The 16,162-nt window shown below is 40.1% G+C and overlaps 1 protein-coding gene across 1 annotated transcript in view; it reads right to left on the reverse strand.

The window, feature by feature from the left end:
- The window catches only part of anos1 (anosmin 1), a 59,163-nt gene extending 47,480 nt beyond the window's left edge, over nt 1-11,683 (reverse strand). The window contains exons 1-2 of the mRNA XM_007546368.2: nt 11,407-11,683; nt 1,087-1,134 (exon numbers count right to left, since the gene is read on the reverse strand). Of these exons, the coding sequence (XP_007546430.1) occupies nt 1,087-1,134; nt 11,407-11,589 (231 nt within the window). The 5' untranslated portion in view covers nt 11,590-11,683. The remainder of the gene's footprint in view (nt 1-1,086; nt 1,135-11,406) is intronic.
- Between the last annotated feature and the right edge of the window lie 4,479 nt (nt 11,684-16,162).

Raw genomic sequence — 16,162 nt, forward strand, 5'->3', positions numbered from 1 at the left:
ATTGGATTAAAGGAGTATTTCACAGGTTTTTCATTCAAATATAATAAAATTTTAGTCTTTGTGGCTCAAAATCCACAAGAATTTCGGGTTACATTAAACTACATAATTCCTCTCAAGAAAACACAAAAGAAAGCATTTGTATACTTTCCTGGCATAAGGATTAACAAACACCTCTACAGGCAAAATCCAGTCTGACTGAGATTGTACTGTTTTGCAACGAAAAACAGAAAATCAGTTTCTTGATGTAGAAATCTGATTGAAATATCCCCTAAAACATTTGTAGCTCTAAATGAATAGACATCTTGGGATCAGTGGACCAGATACACCTGCAAGCCACAGATTTTATAAAAAAAGAAAATTGAAGGCCATGTATTGCTTTTGTTCGTTTGTTGTACAAAAACCTAATAAAGCTCAGTTGTAAGACGGCAAAATGTTAAATATTTACAGGGTATAAACATTTAAACGGCACTGAAGCTACATTAAAGAAGCAAATTCTTATTTTCCAGTTAGATAGAGGAGATGAAGGCGTCTTTAAAGCTATAGAGAGCCCTGCTGAGATGACTACATGGATCAACTCTGGTGGTGCATCCATCCTTGCTCCCAGCCTACGGCCTTTACAGCGCATTTCCGAGGGCCTGTCAACGGCTCCGGGAGAGTCTGATGGAGTATGTCAGCACCATCTATTCAGAAGAGCCGTCAACGCCAGCTTTGTATCAGCCATCCTTCAAACGGGGCACAAAACACAAACAAGCCCTACGGGACACATGCCATAATAATTTATCAGTCTAAAACTCCAAATAACAACAACAAGCGATCACAACTTGCTTTTCTACTTTTTCATTCTCCTCAGAATCCTCTTTCGTTGTATTCCAATTAGGAGCAAATAGGCATCAACAAAAGCCGAAGCAATTTCATTAAACGCTCCTCTTCTCTCACGATACTCTACATCAACAGTTCATGTTTGCCGTGGAGGCATGAAAAGACCGGTCCTGTTGCAACTCGTACGCTTTAAGTCATATTATTCTCTGATAATGAGCCATGTACGTGGCATGCATCTCATTCATGAAAGAAATGAGACCACATTACCTTGGAGCACTGCTTGTGATTCTGGCACCACACCAAAGAGCCATTATTCTGCAAAGGGAGAAGGGAAAACATCGTTACTCATCAGGAGATACTGTTGAAAATACATTTGCAACAATCAATCCGTCAAAATGCACATACGTAACTCTGACCCTCTTCTCTTCCTGTCACGATATACGTCCACACACTGCTTAGCATGAAGCACAGCCCTCTTGGTGATTGATTAATGTGTAAGTCTGAGTCAGACCATCTCCACCCAAAGGAGAGAAGTGGGCTGCAGCACACCTCTGGTCAGTTTCAGGAGAGCGCAGTGACCTCTGCTTTTGTGAGGATTTTGTTTGATCTCTCAACACACGTTCCTGTGTTTTGAGGGCAAAGCTGATGCGCACAGCTCTGGTAGACTGCACACGTTCTAAGTGCTGTGATGGTACAAACCAAACATTTGGTCCATATAGTTAGCTATGTCTGTTCTTAAAGCTCTTGTGTAGAAAGATGTAAGATTACCAAGTGAAACACCAGAAGAGGTAGAATTGCCCGTCCAAGAGGTCATTTCCTGTAATCGTTATGGTTAAGAGCTTTGTTATTCTTTGTCAAACAAATCAGTGAATGGCCTGCTAGTCCAATAGGTGTGTACTGGTTATTCTGCCCTAACCCTACTCAATTCAAGAACATAAATGCCACAGGTCATTTGGTACCGACCGTGCATTAATTCATACCGCCCCAGGAGGACGTTTCATAATTAATAAGTAATTTTCTATGTCTCAGTCATACACTATGAAAGGAAATGTGGCTTCAAGACTTCAATAAATTATAACTACAAGCTTGGAGTTTGCTCTGAGTTATTATAGTTTGATCCAGGGTCCAAATCTTTCATGACCCTGAACATGAGCAGGTTATGAACAATTAATAGCCGTGAGCATCACCTGCTTATAATGAAGCACACCTTTTCAAAGGAAAATGTATACATCACCTGTAAGGACGGTCTTTAACTTACACATCACTTGCTTTCACTTCTGATTACATGCAAGATTGTTAATGAGACTCAAGCACAAGTCCAATTCAGATCTGCAAGACTTTGCTTTTACATTTGACTCTGGCCTATGTCTGAAACTTGAGTCACTATGTCTGATGTACGTGGACATGTCTTCTGCTCTAAATACGCGAATGGGACAGCCCTAATTCCAAAAGAATCATTTTTATAAAGTTTCAATCACAAACTAATTTTAAAATCAACTATCAATCAAGTGGAATGAATGTTTAGGAACTGATGTCGATGTTTTATTGAATCGACAAAGGTTAATAGTTTTCAACATATTTTCAAGGCTAAAAAAGACAAAGATGGATCCACATTAAATATTTCTTTTCTAAGTGACAAGTGTCAGCAACAACAATATAAAGGGCATTTAGGAGTAGGCTAAAACACACACACAAAAAAGAACTAAGTAAAAACTGCATATTTCATATATTACTGGAACATATGATCCATCCATTACAATTATAATACTGTTTATTGCCTCTCTGCTCCCCATTTTAATACCTCTGAATGAATGATGAATGATCAAGTGCATAGATTCCTAACAAAGTTCAGAGTTCCCAGAGAAAAGTTTTTCTAGTCAATGACCTGGAACTGGGTCTGGGATCTGGATGTTCCCTGTCCTCCCCATAAAACGAAGCTGTGAAAAGACATTCAAACTTCAGGGATCCGCAAGCAAAGAGTCTGTTTAGGTTCAATGTCAAGTTCAAAGCCTTTCCGTACAATGTAATCCAGAAGAAATTTCCCATGAGATCCTGGCAGAGAAGTTATCATTACAGGGGTTTAATTTGACATCCAGTGCCAGTAACTGTTGTGCTTTTAAAGTCAAGGATAGCGGTCAAATGGCTTCAAAGGGATTCCTGATTGGACAGTCATGTCTATAGAGAATCTCCCTCGCAAAAAAAGGCAGCAGATAAGGATGAAAAATTTTAAGAGTCTGAGCACTAATGAGACTTGGGATGGTTGTTTTCGTTACCACGCGGAGCTGAAGTAAGAGCTCGTCTGGCTGAAGGGTTTGCTGTGCATCCATAAGTCTTCGGTCCTTTTGGGTAACATAGAATACCTGTGCTCTGTTGGATTAAATCATTACAGCATCCACTCATCATTTTTTTGTTCAGCATCACAAGAGTTAATGCCTGGTGAAATCTGTCTCAGTGAAATATTTTTATTTAAATTTTTAATGACGACTCTCAGGGAGCCAAACTCCACTGGTGACAAAATATAAATAAAACGCAGACATTTACACTGGCAAGCGATGCATCCGGATAATTTATACAGATTGTCACAACTGTAGACCGCATCCTAAATCATCTGTCCTGTTTCTGATGCCTCTCTTTGCCCATCCATCAGCGAAGACAGGGCCAGATCCACAAAGGAGCTAATTTTGCTGTGTGACAGCATGCCCGTTACAGAGAGCCTCAGCAGGATGTTGCCCCAGCTGTCCAGACCTGACCCCACCATTTCAGGGACCAACGAGGGAATAATTATAGGTCAGGACTTCATCCCTCTGACTCACCACGACATTCCTCCGCTCTCCGAACATTATGCAGAGCCGAGGACTGTCAAGGACTTCAGCGAATGAATTCGTTCCAGATATTCTCCGGTGTGACTCGGGAGGGAAGAGGTTGGGCGGGATGGGGGTCTAAGAACGTGCAAAGGTGATCTGAGCTGTATTGGTGACAGTAGAGTGACACCAGGAGTATGCAAAGAGGACATTTATTAGAGATTCATTATGGGTGTTGTCAGCAGACGAGTCGGAGCAGGTGGCCAGAGGCACGTTGCATTGTGTAGAATACAGAGAGAGCTGAGAGGACAAAACTCCTTTTATCTTGCAGGATATCAGTACCCCTTTAGAAAATGTAAATCTCCTTTTCTTCTGGGATTTTCACTGGGATTAAATGCATCCCTTTCTTGCGTTTAGTCTTGCTTATATCATGTCCCGCCTTTTAAATAGTGGAAAGCACCTCCTGGTCTATAAGACCTTGTTGAGTTCTGGCCAAGTTTTGAGGAGTCGTGACTTCAAAGGCAAGCCAATGTGTCTTTTAAAAGCTAACAGGTCCTTTGATACCTTAAGCTCCATTATACTCTACTAGAACAAAAATAAAAGGCCAGACACTAAGAAATCTTACAAACCACAAAAAATAAATGTACCCCATAAATAAATGTATGAATAAACTGGTGGTTAGCTGTCATTGAAGTATATTTGTAGTTACTGCAATTTATCTTCATAGATTGCATTTTAAGCGTGAGAAACAGGTGGACTGCACTCTGGATAAGTCACCACTTTTTCACAAGACAACTCAGAGACATAGGACAAACAATGCCCCCAACACGCTTACTCCAAAGGGCAACTAAGAGAGATCAATTAGCTTAACGTACATGTTTCTGGACTGTGTGAAGAAGCTTGTACGGGAAAAGACCTTGCACATGAATAGCGATGACATGCAAGCCACATGCAAAAAGATCCGGGGCCGGAATTGCAACCTGTGGACTTTAACTTGGTCTTGACTTAAGTATATTTGTTTGCCAACTCAATCAAATGAGAGGCAAGAAGCTAGTTAAAAAGAAACAACATTTTCTAAGACAGATCTGCAGTTAAGATTGCCAGAGAGAGAGAGAAAGCAAGAAAAGAGCAAGATGTTCTGAAGATAACAGGAAGACTGAACCAAGTACAGCAAAGTTGCTTGTTTCATCCTGGGAGCCATCAACATATTGTGACACATGTCACAAATCTCTGCTCGGGGATAAAGATTTACAAAAACTAGGCATCCCAAATCAGTGGCATCATTTTGATCAGTGCATCTCTCATTTAAATCACGACTGCAATAAATCTCACAAAACATTGAGATAAAATATCAGGCCTAAATTGCCCATCCATACTCGGTAGAGACAACATTAACATCACTATCTCAAGGTGGCAGTAATGTACGAAACTGTTTGCCAACAAATATGTTTCCAGGTAACTACGGCAACAGGTAAGTTACATCTTTACTGCAGGCTACCTACTCCTCCATACTGATTCAGGAGGAAGATAAAGGAGATAATGTGCTTAGATTCAAGCTCTTTCAGAAAATGGTTTTGCAGCAAGGACTGTGGTAAACAGACTATTCTGATCATGCATACAGCTAACAGCTTTTAAACATAAAATCTTCGGTAACAGTGGCCCTCATTAAGATGAGCGTAACAAATTAATGCTCATGTCAATGTTGAACAGATAATAACAAACAAATATTTATTGTACTGTTTCCATCCATAAAAAGTTTGGGATTTTAAATAAAGTGAATATAAAAGATGGGTTGAGTCCTTCCTCTAATTTTTCAGTTGACGTTAATCATTTCCTGGGGCAGGACCTCCTGAAAGCGAGTTAAAGTGAGCTCAGTGTTAACATAAAAAGGTGCTTCAGAGATCTCAAACAACTGGTGTAAAGTTTGTCTCCACATTGGAATGAGGGCAATTTGTCAGCTGAGGTAGGTCGAGGCTGTAGCAGCGCAGAGATTTACAGACAGGACCGTCATGCTCCTGGAGCACACACACAGAGAGAGGTTAAGCCAAGTTACACAGACCTCTATTCATCTGCTGTCTTCACTAATGAAAAACTCCACACATGAGAGGAGCGCGGGGCTGTGGTTTGATCTCAATCGTATCAAAAGCTGAAAACAACAGAACATGGAAAAACTACTTTCCAGCTGCTCTTTTTGTGCTCTCTCTCTCTCTCTCTCTCTCTCTCTCTCTCTCTCTCTCTTCACGAAACACAAATCCATCAAGCAAGATGCTTAGATTTTTACAATATTGGAAATGAATGAGTGAATTCAAAATGTGTGAGATTTTTTATTGCTTTAAATGTAATAACAAGAGCTCATGGACACACCTTGTTTTTGGCTTCGCACGTCCCCACATAAATAATCCACTACAAGGCCGATGCTTTCAGAATACATTATTGCGTGGGGCTCCCAGCTCGCTCTTAATATTTAAAAGTGTCCGAGAGCTAATATTTATGGTTGGGTGTTCCCCAGCTCTGTCTATTGTACTGGGGGTGACAAGTTCCCCAAAAGTGGAGTAAAATGTCAATAAATCTGTGTTTGGAAATGCTATTACATCAATAAATCTCTTGTTGCTATAAATCTGACAAGCAATAGACTACCCATGAGTTTCCCAACTCTGCAGCTTCATGCTTGTTTCCATTCCGCACTAATTCAGATATGTGGCAATTAAAACAAAGTTTCTCATTTGTATCCCAAATCAGACGTGTGGCTGCTCACAACATCTGTAACAACATCTAAATTCTCCAGTGTTCACACAGAATGATTGAATTAAAGCTGATATATAAAAAAATAGAACCCAGCTGCTAAATGTGTTAAAAAGGAGCAAATTATCTTTTGTTCCGAGACCAAAACTAGTAGCAGCTCAGATAGATTACTAGATGCTGAGCGGAGACAGTAAAATATCAGGAAACACGGGAAAAGGAGCTCTGTTTTGACATACAACCGAGACGTTTCATTTCCATTAAAATGGAACGCATTGTGTGTCTTGGTTTGCTCGGTGAGTATTAAATGACCCCCCCGAAGGATGTCTGAGTTGAATTAGGAGGTCTGTCGTCTCAATCACCCGAGTGGAGCTCCGAGCTGCCTGCTGGGCCCGTCACTGTAATAAGACCTGAGAGGAAGCAGATCCACCTGTAGGTGTGTGCTGACTGTGCGCGGCTGCTACAGACAGGACTATAGTCTGCGCTTAGGCAAAAGATGCACCAGCAAATTGGCCGTAGACCTGAAGCAGTTATCCATTGTTCTACTCACTGTTTGTCTCAGCAAATAGCGTTTAATCTAATTGTCTATTTTAGGGATGCGGCAATTTATCGGTGACGATTTTCTTAATTTTGGGAGGTCAGCCATTGGCCGATGCTGACATGTGAAGCCGATTTTACGTCCTGATCTTATCTACTTCAGCAAAGGTCTAAATTTCAACCACTATCCTCTTCTTCTCTCCCATGAGAGAGGTTTGACTGATAAACCGGCCCACCAGGTCTATGTCTGCACATTTGCTGTTAACAATAGTCACCCCACTGTTATCAATTCAGCTACTTTCTTACTGCATTTGGTGATATTCCGGACAAAAAAAATTGATATCGGCTAAAATCGGAGTCGGTGGGTCAGGCTTTGGAAAGATCAGGAATCAGCGATCGGCCAGAAAACTGTAAATGTTTCACCACTAGTTTTTTTTTTTTTTTCTTTTAGTTTGAATAAAAAAAATGGGAACAAAAGTGCCACAGATATATCCAGTGATGCTTAAAGGTCCACTATTATGCAAAAATCACTTTTTGCATATTTCTGTTCTTCTACTTGGATGTCTGCTGCTTCTAGAAACAGTCCAGGAGCAATAAAAACCACCCAGACATCTTTTGGGAATAAGAAAATATTCTGCTGGTGTCTGCAAAACAACATGTTTCAAAAACCTCTAAATTGTTGGGTCACAATTTTGTTACCTAGCAACCCCAAGCCCATCCCCTCACCTGGAAACACAAGTGTATCTCCACTCCACTTCACAAGATTATACTAAGTTTTTTTCTGCTGCCTTTGCCGCTGCATAACAGCTGTTGGAATGGGAACATGTTTTGTTATCAGAGCATGTGTCCATGCATTTTCTCCAAGTAACAGAGAACACAGCTGCATGACTTCATTTTATGTTTGCCCTGTGATATTGCCAAAGAAAGTTGTAGTTTGCGCAAATCAAGTTTAGGAAGGAGTCCTTTGAAAACTACCAACATTTCACGGCAGGATTTGCCAAAATACTTTGACTGCAGGAAGGTTCTGTCCCTAACGTTCCCCATAAATCTCCAGATGACGGCTACGGCTTGTGTGTTTTGTTTTGTTGTTCGGCATGAACATGATTTATCATTTAGCACAAGCTAGTATGATTAAATGGAAAAAGGTTGTTGTGATGAGGTCCTTAAGTCAGAGTGTCAGAAAGAGCAGAAGCTTCTTAAAGACACAGAGGCTCAGTTTCAAGTGGTGAAATTATGAAGTCAATGTTTTACATATACAGCATTTTTAGAACAACTGAAGGTAACGTAGTGACTTGATTGTGCTATAAATGACACTGTATGCCTGGGAAATACATAAAACTGGCCGTTTAAAATGTTTTCTTCTGTAGTTTCTTTTATGCACCAATCCAGATTCTCAAGCCAAAGCTGATTTCTGGATTTCTTTGAGGCTTGACACCACAATTACAAGCTTTATAGCTTTCCTTTTCTTAAATGCGAAATCAGCACCTTTGTATAACATACAAAAATGATTCCTGTTGGTTTTGTTGTAGACCTTAGCTTCAATGCTGAAGGAATTGCATAATTTGTACCATTCATTCATCAAACCATGTGCAAAAATATCTGATCTGAGTTTTAATTTATTTAAAAAAAAATCAAGGTACAAGTTTTTGGTGAATTTGTATGTAGAGGGAAAATAAATATTTTGTTTTACAGATCAAGAACAATTGACCAATTCCAATAGCAGGGCAAAATATTTTGGTACATCACTGATTACATTGAAATCCCAACTTCTACTCTGCACATTTGTTGTCTTTTAAGTGTCCTTATGTGTTGTTTCATTCTCAAAAACTTGTTGATTAGTTTGTAGACTGAAAATAAGAGTTCTACGTTTTGATGCATCCTATAAAGTAAATCTGTTTTTCAGGGTTTCACCTGAAGATTATCAATCTGCATTTATTGGTTTGGCTTTATGACTGATCTTTTGGCACATTTTCTTCTATCTCATGTGTTATAGTCCTTGGGAAAACGAAATTAATATGGTCAAATTCAGAATCTGCTTTCATTCATTTCGTGAATAAAAGCAGGAAATTGGTATAAGCTAGGAAAAGCCAGCCTGATTGGTGCATCTCTAACATAGCCAGATTGACTTATTTAGCAAGAAGGTGACCTCAGCAAAGCAGCATCAGTAAAGCAGTGTGTCTCCTACAGAAGCTTTTAAGTTGTGATGCTGGCATTTACTGGCAGAGCCAGGGGGGTAGAGGGCAGGAAAGAGGATGGCCATATGTTTTCACAGCTGACCAGACCCCCCATTCTGACATGCAAGGTCTAGTGAGACTAGTTAGACCACAGTGTAAAAGACAATACTCACAGATATGCCTGTTCTTGCTTAAACTGCCTTACTTATCACTAAACAGCCTTTCTTTACACAAATGGCTCCCTTTTATTTTCCCCCCTTACTGAGGACCGCCTCAGACTCTCAGACTCTGCACTCAATTATGTTGACTATTAGCTGTTCATTAGAGGTGAGGCTCCAACAGTTATTTGACTTCTTAGCTGATGACTAATTTAATTCCCTGACTATGCAACCTTGGGCTGCATTACTCTCCTGGAACCTGGTCAAAACTAATCCCTGCTACCACTCGCCAAGTTGCACTTTTACAAAGCCCCGTTTTCAGTCTATTTCTGCTGAATGCCTCTTCACTTCTATTTCTATCATAACACAATGCGGAATACAGCTAAGCCACATCTAATCTTTTCATAAATAATGCTGTGACTAACCACGGTAAGGAAGTGTCTGGTGGGTATGATACCGGAGTAGCAAGATTTGAAAAAGTTGCTGTTTCAAAACCATGAAAAATTGCCATCATATTGTTCCCACAAGTCCTTACAATAATATGTCAGAGGAAGTGACCCGAGTTGCTGTCCCTCCCTAACATGTTGCTCCACACTAGTAATCAGCCGGCTAAAGGACACTGCCGATGTTTTTTTCTCCCTTGTCTACTAATAAGACAAATTTGGCTGTTAGGAAATATTTCCAGTCGTAAAAAACAAAAACAGTCGTTACTTGCAAACTAAAGGAGCAACACCCATCACTCTCATTAAGGTAACACTGTTTCTGAGGAAAGTTATGAGCTGCATGGCTGTGAAGCGACTATTAAGGTAGTCCGACTAATTATCCAGCTGATATTACCTGGGGACATTTGTGTTACTTTATGAAGAGCAGCAAGCTTACATTAAAAGAACAAAATTCAGTAAGTAAATGGTAAGGATGACATTATTACAAAACCAATACATGACATTATTTTTTTTAGCACTGGACCACCACTTGCTGTTCTGTTTTCAACCACAAATACACATGATTACAGATTTCATGTAAAATTCTTGTGTGAAATGACGGTATTCACATTGTTTGAATCTTACACCAACCCATGCCAATTATCAGCACACAAAAGTGCTATGAAAAGTAGAATTAATTCTAATAAACAAGCCTACAATTTGATGCATAAATTGAAATAATCTTGTATTTCCTTTTTTTTTTATATTTGATTGAAAGCTCCAATCACTATCAAAGAACCTGCATAGTTTCTCATTTGTGTGTTATAGTCCTTGGAGGAAACAAGTTTCAATCTTTCAAAACTGACCTGCACATCAGACAAGAGAGAAAGAAACAAAAAAAGAAAGAAAGAAATTGTCTATCAGTTAGGAAAATACTGAGTGCATTTCAAACTAACCACAGATTAATCCGTCTCCAGCATGTTTCCAAAAAGTTAAGATTCATTAATGCACCTTGAGAAAAAGACAAGTCTTGAAAATCCTAATGGGGTGATAGTAAAGGCAGCCAGACACCAAATAGATAAATGAGAAAAAGGAGCAAAAAAAAGAGGAAAAAAAGAAAAGGGGGTGGGGGGGAGAGGGATCAGTGTCCAGCTCTTTTCTCTAGGGGTCCTGGGAGAGAACAGTGCATTCAGCGGAGGGTGAAAAACAACTTCTGACACCACATACCAAAATCAACCAAAACACACAGCTAATTTCAATTGGATCCAAGCCAGGTCTGCATCACAGCACAGTGTAAAAACGTGGTGGCCACTAAGCAAGGTGGTGACCACATTTGTACTCAAAAGAGATGACCTCTCATTTTCCAGTAATTAGCGAGTAATGAATGGAAACTGGCTGCACTTGGAGCCATTATTCATCTCCAAGTCTCGAAAACACGGCGATGTGTTAATTAGGCTTGTAAAGCGCCCTGATTCTAACAGACAACAGTTATCCATCTCTCAGTTGCCTGGTGGCAATAACTTCACAAGCAACTCAGTGACACTTTTTTTTTTTTTTGCATTAATTTAAGACTAATATGCCTGATCAACAATAAATAGAGCACAATTAGTGTCCTCCAGTTTCCCCCCCTCAGTAAAGCTCAGGAGAGAACAGGTTTCCTTTATTATGAGAGCCATCGACTCCTACTAACACACAGGCAGCCGTGGGCTTTATCTGGGTCTGATCTGGCTTCCAGCGACCACCCCGCTCGTCGTACCTGTGAGTGCTTGAAGAACGCGGAGATGCGAGTGATGTGCAGGCTGAGGCACCTCGAGGCGCATCTCGCTCGGTAAACGCTGGCGGTGAAGAAGGAGTCGTCCTGCTTCCTTGCAGAGACGCTCGTCAGGGCCGTAATCCACAAACAGAGGGTCACACATGCGCTCGGGCTCCCGGTAAACATCGCTGCTGCTGCTGCTGCTGCTGCTGCTGGTGGTGTCTTTTTAATCCCTCCACGAGCTCAGACTACACTGCCGCGCGAGCTCCGCCGGAGAAACTAAAGAAACTTCCAATTATACGCCGGGGAGGAGCTACGGGGCTCGTGTGTCTCGCGATTGGATGATCCCAAGGTGAGTGACGTGCGTGAGGAGCGATGAAGCAGGTAAAGATCGCTTCATAGAGTTCATGGTTGGAAAGGGAGGCATAAAGGAAGTCTCTCCATATCTACTCCACTTGAATAAACTTTTATGATAACTGTATCTTTTTTGTTCCTCTCAATCACAGTGAAGCATGATTTACTCTTAAAGAGTAGTTTTTAGGTACACCTGCCCAATAACAAGTCGAGTCACATATTAGTCCAGCCAATCACATAGCAGCAATTTAAAGCGTTTTGGCAAACAAGTCCGAAGCGAACATCAAAATAAGAAAGGGACTTTACGCTGTTGTTGTTGGAGGAGGAAGCCATTGCCCCGGTTGGACAATATGACTTGAGCTGGTTTCAGGTTCAACTTTAATAATATGGCCAGAACAGCATGAAAACATGGATCAATCCCTTTAAACTTAGTAGCATAATCTGAGTATTTGAAGCAGTAGTAGACAACTTTTTATCACTATTTGTCACAATCACAATTACTTGTTGCAGAAAGCCAAATAATATGACACACAGCAGAAATATCAGACAGCAAAAAACAACATAAAAAGCATCCTTCCTACCCACATTACTACATTGCCCACTGGGTTTGACCATGCCAGCTGTCCAAATTGGACCTGATTTTGGCATGCAAGAAAAGGAGGGACAGAAAAAATGTCTTGATAGCACAAGTTTCCCTCACGCTCCCTTTTTTTTTCCTGGCTACGTCCATCTCTTTATGAGCACACCGAACCTATTTTACGTGGCTACTTCCAGCAGGATAATGCACCGTGTCAAACCTCGTGACGGTGAGTTCACCATACTAATCTAGCTTTCACTACATTTTAATCCACCTTTGGAATATGATGAACTGGGAGATTCACACCATGGATAGGGAGCATCTTTGTGGTGCTGTCATGTTTTTTTTTTTTTTTTCAGTTACATTTTGGAGAGCTGTGACACACTATGTGCATAACGTTTAGCCAACCTGAATATTTAACAACATAAAAGAGAGCACAATTATTTGGCAACTGTTTGTGAGTAATTACAATGGAGTTATATGTTAGAAACCCAACTTTCAAATAATTATAGATTGGTTAAATCAACAATAAAAACAATAAAATCAAACATTCATGAGATTTTAAAATTACAGATCAGTGATCCATATAACCATGATCGATATAGTCTGTCAGCCTAGTCATCAAATGACGTTGATTTTCTATTTCTTGTGAGTCTCCCATTTCAGAAGAAATTGTCTTCTGGAGACTGGCATTCAATTTGGGAGTTATTTTCAAGCCCATCTTCAACCCTAAAAGGTCATACTTGTTCATTTTTGGCAAATACCACACCACACTGGTAACCTGGTGTCTGATTTAAATTGGAACATGTGCAAAATATTAACAATTCCTGATGTTTAAAAATATTTAGATTTGCTAAATCAAGCCCAATCTAAGTCTTGAAGACAGATATTATGTCACTTATAACACTAAAGAGGTAGCATCAAGTAAAGTCTTTTTTTTTTTTTTTACATTTAAACAAAACATAAACTACTGTGCTGGTTATTGAGCTTCATCTCTGTGTCTCTGCAGGAGAGTAACAGAAGTGATTGAGATCACACATTTTTAAAATGCTATGTAAAAATAAAAAAATAAATTACTAATAAAAGAAAAACAGTCCAGATTTTAGATTTATTTGGCTAAAGTCAACATTGTAAAATATTTTGTCTGCATTCTCTGTTTATGTTATCTGAAAATCTAACACCACAGACTCTAACGCCATACATGTAGGAGACACCTGTCTTTTCCAACATTCATGTGCGAGTCAGTTGGTAATGTAAACCGTGACAGGTCTTCTGCATCAAACCCACATATTTAGCCTTGGAGACGCTTGCCAACATCCCAGGGAAGCCCCCTTCCCCAGTAGCTTGGAAAAACAATTCTACATGGAAAACCATTAAAAACCATCCTGAGTAAATTCCTCAGGATGGACTCCCAACTTCTGGCATCATTTCCTCGCCTAAGGTACGGAGAAAATATGACATGGAAAAGCTCGAAATCCTCTCTGTTTACGGGAGTTAAGAAGCGGGTGTTTAATTAGAAAGTTTCCTCGAGGGTTTACGAGACACCCCCGCTTTTGTCAGCTCCTGGAGTATTTTCCTGAACCCCATTACAGCAGCAGCAGCGGCAACAGCAGCAAGTAATGGAGTTTTATAGGTGTTGCTCTTAAACTGTATGCAGAGAGGGAGGGAACACTGACTCGCACACCATCATTAGATCTGGCTTGAGTCTTGGTCTTGCCTTGGGCTGCTTGTGTATTGAACTTAATGGTTTGACCCATGTCTCTCAGCTGAAACGGGAAATTTAGCTTTATTAACACATCCTAAACTGTTTCTAGCAATGATTTTCTTATCTGGGAACGTTCCCAAAAACGTTCCCAGATAGGACACACAAACACGAGCGCCACTGGAAAGCAAAAAGGAGATTGCAACCGGACTGTTCTGCTGTTGCAAAAATACCACCTGACGGCTCCGTAGTGATAAGAATGATGGACTCTAATTTCCCTGGTGGTCCCAGACATACAATGGAACTTTTGGGCGAGATATCCCTTGCTTCTCTTAAAATATTTAAACACGGATGTCTGTGTACCTTAAAAAACTGTGTAATGGCTTAATTTGTTGCCTTATTACAGCCATGTGTGGTGGTGGTGGTGGTGGTGGTGGGATTTTATGGTGTGCAGTGAAGGAAATACACTGTCTGTGTGCGGTCCTGATGTCTCCTGCAGCCTGTGGGACATGTACGTCTCTGACGCCATGTTTTCATTGACTGGGAAAGGCCTCCCTCCCGATGCTGAACTCCGGGTGCAAAGAGGCAAACCAAAGAGAGAGTTCATTCAATATTTCTATAAACTGTTTTTTTACTTCTACTAATAAACCCAAGATATTAATCCTGAACATAATATTTACATCACTTTGCAGAAAGTGTTCTTGAGTGCTGAACTTTATATTTAGCTACTCTACAACCACAAATTTCAGTGTATGTGGCAAGACACATATAACTGTTAAAAATGGGAAGGAATATGCTAAATGGTTTTTAAACATTCATTCAGACACACATCTGAAAAGATATGAATAAGATGTCTTTCATTGTATTAACTCAGCCGAAATTAGACTTTTTCACTTTTTTCCAGGGTCGCCATCTATGGATGTGTCCACCTTCCCATAAACTATGACCAGCTTCACCGCCCCTGCAAAAGAAAAGCATTTCACAGCTTGATGCAGCCACAATAATGTTTCACTGCGCTATCTTTTTAAGGTGCAATGTCGGTTTAATGTATTATGCAGTAAATGTATTACTACAAAACACGTTTTGCAGTAAAGACAAACTGTTCAGTTTTGGTTTCATCTGACTTGAGCACCTTGTTCCAGATATTAGCTGTGTCTCATATCGATTGTCGCACACTGCAAATGGGGCTCATTTTGGGTTTTCTTTCAATAATGGCTTTCTTCTTGTTATTCTCCCATACTGCTGCCACTATCTATGCATAGTGTGTTTTTCATCCCACAGGCATTAGTCTTTCTCACCTAGATAGAGTCGCTGAAAGAGCTACAGTTGCCATTATTACAGAGAGCAGTCCTGGACCAGAGCTCGCTCATTTTTTGTGTGTTCCCTCTGTGTTCTCAAACCTCCAGTCGGTCACGGCAGATGCCCACTCACGCTGAGCCAGGTTCGCCCCGCTGTGAGGGAATTTTCCTTTCCACTGTTTCCTTACTCATGCACAGCATAAGTCACAGTTAATGACTCAAAATAAACTGTCCACTGTCACTACATGCTTGCTCAGGAGGAGGGACTGCGGCAACGTCAGTAACTCGACACTGGGTTGTTGGGGGTCGTGGGGGGGTTCAGGTGGAAAAACCTTTTTCTAACCTATTAGCATAACAAACTGAACTTCACTGCTTTACACAGAGTTATAAGTATGGACAAATTCGAATGTATGTCACAGAATTTCAATTTATCTACATGACAGGATTGAATTGGTTACATTGGATCTACCTTAAGATGGCATTTCTTGTTAATTAGTGCTTTGTAAATAAACTGAGTTGAAATGAACTGAATTATTTCCATTGCGTTGTTTGTTTACTAATTCTAAAAACATCTGAGGCCTTCACAGAACAATTGAATTTGTACTGAGGTTAAATTACACAGACGCATATACTAATAATGCAAAGTCACCTAATTAGATGACTTCTCATCTAATTAGTAAATAGATGCACCCTTATTTGGGTGCATGCAATTACAGGCCGCACATCTCAGTTATCTATCTATCTATCTATCTATCTATCTATCTATCTATCTATCTATCTATCTATCTATCTATCTATCTATCTATCTATCTATCTATCTATCTATCT

This window comes from Poecilia formosa, unplaced genomic scaffold (genome assembly GCF_000485575.1).
Source record: "Poecilia formosa unplaced genomic scaffold, Poecilia_formosa-5.1.2 Scaffold16, whole genome shotgun sequence".
NCBI lineage: Eukaryota > Metazoa > Chordata > Actinopteri > Cyprinodontiformes > Poeciliidae > Poecilia > Poecilia formosa.